General features: G+C 61.1%; 1 protein-coding gene across 2 annotated transcripts in view; it reads right to left on the bottom strand.

Annotated features, from left to right (window-relative positions):
• Nucleotides 1-1,624: 1,624 nt before the first annotated feature.
• LOC103602682 (aquaporin-12B-like) overlaps nucleotides 1,625-6,439 on the bottom strand; it is a 7,770-nt gene continuing 2,955 nt past the window's right edge. For both annotated transcript variants that reach the window (XM_008587103.1, XM_008587104.1), the window contains 2 exons: nucleotides 5,246-5,362; nucleotides 1,625-1,900 (listed from right to left, as the gene is read on the bottom strand). In XM_008587103.1, the coding sequence (XP_008585325.1) occupies nucleotides 1,680-1,900; nucleotides 5,246-5,362 (338 nt within the window). In that variant the 3' untranslated portion in view covers nucleotides 1,625-1,679. The remainder of the gene's footprint in view (nucleotides 1,901-5,245; nucleotides 5,363-6,439) is intronic.

Below are 6,439 nucleotides of genomic sequence, written 5' to 3'. Positions count from 1 at the left end.
CCTTGTGGAGACCGAGCAAGAAACCGAAAGTGAATTCATACTTTGCATAAAATTTGAAATATCCATTTGTGAATTCTATCAGTATATCTTCAGCTGTAAGGAAAAGTTCATTTAAAAACTGCCTTTCATTAATAATTAATTGGTTCATTCAAAGTTTCCTGTGGAAATTGTGTTCTTTTTCATCAAACGCAGTGATCTTTAAATTTAATTTTTGTTTAAAGCTTGTGGATTTTTCTTTACAATATTGAGGTTTTAAAAATAGAGATTCTAAACTCCTCTGGTAACCCTGATATCTTTATTGCAGTGTGCTTTATTGCGATGTGTCTGCCTATGTAATACTAATTTACTGTTGCAATTACTGCCTGAGCACAGGAATTTTCTTTCCTGGAAATCCAGGCTGCTGGGACCAGCTATGGGACAGATGTGCCAGCCAGCCTCCCCTGTCGGGTCCTGGTGCTGCCCCACTGGGAGCCCCTCTTCTCCCCTGGGGCCACACCCTCCGCTACCCTTGCTGCTGCTGCTGGGACCACCCCCAGCCCGGCGTCGCCCCTCCACAGACCCCTGCCGAGGGAGCTGGCGGCCCCCAGCCCATCACCACCCCATGTGCTACCTTCCCTCTGCAGGAAGCCTCAGGCAGCCACGTCAGGGCTTCTGGAAGCCACAAAGGGCTGGCTCGCAGGCTCTATCCCAGGGGTCCCTCACGTACCTGGGTTCCCTGTCACCTCCTCCCCAAGGGTGATCACACCAAGAAGGGGGAGGATGAGGCTGGGGCTCCGGACAGAGCAGCCTCACTGCCAGGTTGGGTGGCTGAGGGAACGGCCGAGATGGGGGAGGTTGTGGGAGAACTGTACGTTCTCTCCTCCTGCAGAGAAGCAGGTCTGGAAGACTTGGTCTCCCCGGCACCCCCAAGGAAAAGCCCACCCACCACGTTTCCTTGGCTTCTCCTCGAGTTCTTGCCCCACCACAAAGCAGCCCGGCCCAGGGCCTGCTGCCCACCAGAGGACAGGCCAAGGCCCCAGGCAGGAGCTCCAGCCACCCTCTCTCTCCAGATGTGGCTCCAGGAACCACAGCTGAGGGGGCTTTGTCCTATTGGGGTGGAAGGTTCCTGATCAGCCTTGGTATTTGGGGAGCACATGGCTGGAGGCTCTTCCCAGCCTGGCCTGGAGTCCCAGAGTCTTGCAGTCAAGGTCCCAGTGATTGACAAGGAGTTTCCTGGCTTTGGGGACCAGCGGGCCACTGTCCTGAGGTTCAGGGAACACGGTGGACAGTGGAACTGGGTGTCCCATACCTGGCCCACGTGGCTGCAGCCGCAGGCTCCACCGCCATGCTCAACGACCCCAGCAGGTCTCAGGCTGTCCCGGCCACTCAGGCCTCCCTGTCCCTGGGCTGCGGGCACTCAGGCCTGTCCAGGGAAATCAGACTCCATAGATGGAAACTTCTCAGGGCCAGGTTGATTAACGCAGGGATTTTCTCCTGTCCTCATGAGTCTAACCTTTCATCCTTATATTGTAAATAAGAGAGAGCCTCCTGGAGACAGAGGCAACTCAGACCAGCCTCACCGGGTTCTGCTTCACCCCCCGCCTACCCTTCCAGAAGCTTCTGTCAGGGCCCAGGGACCAGCAGGTCCTGGAAATGGTTTATTGAGAAATGGTTTGCGGGGAGGGGAGCCCGGGTTCCCCTTAGCTTCGGGCGGTTCCAGGGTTCAGCCAGGGCTGCCGGCCCCGCCAGTTCTGCCCAGGCTCCCGGCTGCTGTGCCCCTTTGTGGGCATCTGGGTGTCCCCACAACCTGCTGCTGCCTTCCCTCTGGGGGTTCGGTACTTCTTCCTGTGACTGTAGAACAGGTTCCTCTGGAAAAGGCGGGGAAGGTGGCCGTGATACAGCAGGACAGCCAGGACCATGCCTGCAAGAGACGGATCAGCCTGCAGGGCCCGGGGCTCCTGAAACCAAAGACAAGCTGGGTACTCACAGCCCAGACCCTCCCCAGCACAGGAGAGCCACAGACCCAGGCCAGGGGGACCCTGAAGACCACGGCCAGGGAGGCTCCCGTACCCCAAGGGTCCCCTGCCCGAGCCGAGGTCTGGGCCTTCCCGTTCATGCCCCTCCTCCTGGGTGGCCTCCCCGTGGAGGGGGACAGGCCCGCAGGGAGCGCATGCTCTTCCAGACCGTGCTCACGTCCAGAGCCTGCCCGGCTCTGTCTTCCCAGGGCCGCCTCCTGAAGGGGCTGCCATCCTGGGGGTGGCTGTTGGCGAGGGGCATGAGCAGGAGTTGGGAACTCATTCCCACCTGGCCCTCTTGTCACTGGGAAGGTCAGTTTGCCAAGGCAGGAGAAAGAGTTGGGAACTCATTCCCACCTGGCCCTCTTGTCACTGGGAAGGTCAGTTTGCCAAGGCAGGAGAAAAGAGCAGATGTTCTTTAAGTCTGATGCGAGTCTGGAAGGATCTAACCTGTGGTGTGACGGCCCCCACTGGGAACTGCTGCTCGGCCCCACAAATGTCAGGGATGGCCTGGCAGGCCCTGCCTCTGTCACCACCAGCCCTGCTGCAGCTCCTGAGGTCGGCCCCATGACCACAGCCTGCTGCTGCACCGCCACGGTCCCCCGGCCCCATTGAACCCTCCGAGGCCGATGCTGGTCCTGTCCCCGCTCCCGAGGGGCCGGCCCGGAGGGGGCAGAGACCTGCGCGGGGTCAGCAGCTACAGGTGCAGCTACAGGTGCAGGTGCAGGTGCCCACCCCGCCGCCGGCCGCACTTCCCGCTCCTGACCACCAGGGGCGCCCGTCCAGGCCGCCGCGGTCTCAAGGCCGCTTCCTAAGTGACTTCTGGAAAAAGGGGGTTTGTGGGATGCACGTGCCCCAAGTCCCATCCTATGGAGACATCCGGCCGCGTCCCCACCAGGACCCTGGCAGGACACAGGGCCCTTCTCTGGAGAGGGTGTCTGGGCTCGGGGCAGCAGGTGCACTCGGGGTGGGGTCCTGAACTGAGACGGGTGGAGCGGGCATGGGGGTCCGGCATGCCACCGTGATGGCTCTGGACGCCACCACTGCAGTTCTGGGGGTACAGGCTGCACCGGGGTGAATGGCGTCCCCCACATCACGTCCTTCCCAGAACCTCAGAATGTGACCGTCGTGGAAATAGGGAGTTTGTGGATGTGATCAGTTAAATGAAGAGGAGGCCACGCGAAAGGAGAGCAGACCCTGAATCCAACCTGACGGCGGCCACGTGGGAAGAGCAGAGACAGACACGCAGGGGCTGTGCGGAGACGGGGCAGAGGCTGGAGGGACACGGCCACGTGGGAAGAGCAGAGACAGACACGCAGGGGCTGTGCGGAGACGGGGCAGAGGCTGGACACATGCACACGCCGTGGGACACCACGGAACGCTGGCGACACCCAGAACACAGGAAGGGGCAGGAGCGCCCTCCCTGGGCAGTCGGAGGCCCTGCCCTGTCCCCTCCCAGGGCTCGGACCCCGGCCCTCGGCCGTGTGTGGGAACCACCCTCTGTGCGGTGCAGCCTCTGCGGCCACGCGCTGCCGGGGGAGCCCGGGACAGTCCTGCGAGGCTGTGGAGGGACCCCAAGACTCAAGCCCGGCCAGAACGACCACCAGGTGCGGGCAGAAGCGGGATGTCTCACGTCACCGCCGGGGGTCTGGGTCCACCTGCCAGGAGCCCTTGCTCAGAAACTGCTGGGGACGTGCTCGCCAGAGAGGGGTCACCCAATGGGAAGACGTGGACAGTGGGAGGCGGAACATGCACAGGGACAGGAGAGCGGCTGCCCCGGAGGCAAGGGGGACTTGAGGTGGCATTCCCACTGTGGCCACATCTCAGGACACAGCGGGAGGCTCTGCTGCTGAGCTGCTGAGAAGCGCCCAGAGCTGAGCCAGAAGCTGGAGCGTCGTCCACCCGCGGCAGGAGGACAGGGGGCCGAGCAAGAAGCGACGACGGTCCTGCTGCTCCCTCCAGGCTCAGCAGCACCATTCCCACAGCCGGGTGACCAGAGCCCCAGGGTGAGGAAGGGGAAGGTGTGTGGGGTGCTGTGGAGGACGGTCACCTCCTCACTGTCCTTCGGGGACCATCTGGGGTCAATGCCTAACGCCGAGTCCTGGTGGTGTCCAGAGAAGAGGGGTAAACCCCAAACCCTCTGCTGGTACAGGAGGTGCTGCTGTGGGAGGCACGTGGGGCAGAGAGGGGGATCCTGCCTTCCTTAATGCAGTGCCTGGGATGACAAGTGACAGGTGCTGATGACGAACTTTCACCATCCAGGGCCAGCATCAGCCTGCAGACCTCGGGCTCCTGTCTTCTCTCCTCCTCGTGGGGAGGCTGAGGCTTTGCCCCGTGACAGCTCCCCCAGTGTAGACCAGCAGAGGCAGGGGGAAGCTTCTGGACTTCCACTAGACCCTCCTTCCCCGGGTGACAAAGGCATGGAGAGGGGCGTGGAGCCATGTCCTGAGACCGGGAGCAGGAGAAGGCATGACCTCCACCTGTGGACTCTGTCGCTGGGGCCGAAATCGAGGACGGCTCTGTGGCCTCCACCTCTGCTCCTCTGCCCGTGCAGGTGCAGGGACAAGAGGCACCCTCAGGAGGGGGAGCTGAGCCGTCTCCTCTGTGCTCCAGGGAGTCACCAGGTGGCCTCGTCTGGAGGACCAGGGGCCTGGCCACCCCCGGGTCCACAGACCTAGAAGGGCGGGATGTTCCCCCACGTTGTCCAAGTGTGGCCCCTCTCCCCTGAGGTCCCCGGTCACCAGGACCAGTACCTGGTCCAGGGAGCCTGGCTTCGGTGTGGGGGGGAGCCCCGGGCAAAGAGCCCCCCTCCTTGGGCACCGTCCCTGCCTGTCTGCCCAGCACCCCACAGGGGTCTGCGCCTCCCCCACTCTGCCACCTTCTTACCTGGCTCCAGCCCCCTCCCCTTCGTGACGGTGTCCAAACCAAGGTGGACCAATCACAACCCCCTCCCACCCTGTCCACACCGCAGAGGGGCACCTGGGGGCTCTGACCCGTCACCCTCTCATCCTCCCCAAAACGGGACCCCACAGTGCAGGACGCGCTCTGGGCACCAGCAGCCCGTGGATCCGTCTCCCCACAGTGAGGTGGCCCCCGCAGGCCGAGGTCCAGGAATGCTCTGAGTGTCTGTCCCTGTCCCTGGAGGCTGAGCCACGACCCCAGGCCAGCCTTGCCCCACTGCCCCTCCAGGGGCTCCGAGAGCTGGGCCCAGGACATCCTGCTGGGCCCGAGTGACCCTGCCCTGCCCTTACCTGTCAGCGGGCCCAGCCAGTACACCTGGGCGTACTCCAGCAAGGTGTGCCCCGAGCAGTGGAAGGTGACGGAGGCGGCCAGGGCGGGGTTGCAGAAGGCGGACGTGAAGGGCCCAGCTGCGGACAGAGCACGGGTCGTCCTTGTGGGCTGGCCCGGCTCAGCCGCCTCTCCAGGCCCGGAGCAGAGCCGCCCCGAAAGCCACAGCGCGAGTCCTACTGTGCGCGGCTCACGGCCCCCAGGGCTGGGCTTCAGCCGCCCTCATCTTGCTGTGCTGATGGACGCACAAAGGCGGCGAGACCCATTCACCCAGGGTCAGAGGTCACAGGGTCGGCCAGCAGCTGGGACAAGGGTCTCACCAGGGACATCCAACATCCCGCCTCACATCTCACCCCAGCCCAGCCCTTTCTCCTGCAACCTCACCCCGTGGGAGGTGGTCTTTGAGAGAGACGGGGAGAGACAGACAGAGACAGACAGAGACAGAGAGAGACAGAGAGAGACAGAGATGAGAGAGAGAGAGACAGAGATGAGAGAGACAGAGATGAGAGAGACAGAGAGACAGAGATGAGCGAGACAGAGATGAACAGAGACAGAGAGAGACAGAGAGAGACAGAGATGAGAGAGAGAGAGACAGAGATGAGAGAGACAGAGAGACAGAGATGAGACAGTCAGAGAGAGACAGAGACAGAGAGAGACAGAGATAAGAGAGACAGAGATAGACAGAGAGACAGAGATGAGAGAGACAGAGAGACAGAGATGAGACAGTCAGAGAGAGACAGAGACAGAGAGAGACAGAGATAAGAGAGACAGAGATAGACAGAGAGACAGAGATGAGAGAGACAGAGAGACAGAGATGAGACAGTCAGAGAGAGACAGAGACAGAGAGAGACAGAGATAAGAGAGACAGAGATAGACAGAGAGACAGAGATGAGAGAGACAGAGATAGACAGAGAGAGACAGAGATGAGAGAGACAGAGATAGACAGAGAGAGACAGAGATGAGAGAGAGAGACAGATGGGGAAAGAGACAGGGAGAGAGAGATAGAGAGAAAGACAGAGACAGAGACAGACAGAGACAGAGATGAGGGAGACAGAGAGACAGAGATGGGGAGAGAGACAGGGAGAGAGAAATAGAGACAGACAGAGACAAAGACAGACAGAGACAGAGATGAGAGAGACAGATAGAGACAGAGATGA

Source organism: Galeopterus variegatus, unplaced genomic scaffold (genome assembly GCF_000696425.1).
Source record: "Galeopterus variegatus unplaced genomic scaffold, G_variegatus-3.0.2 Scaffold4253, whole genome shotgun sequence".
NCBI lineage: Eukaryota > Metazoa > Chordata > Mammalia > Dermoptera > Cynocephalidae > Galeopterus > Galeopterus variegatus.
This window is presented reverse-complemented; position numbering and strand designations above follow the sequence as displayed.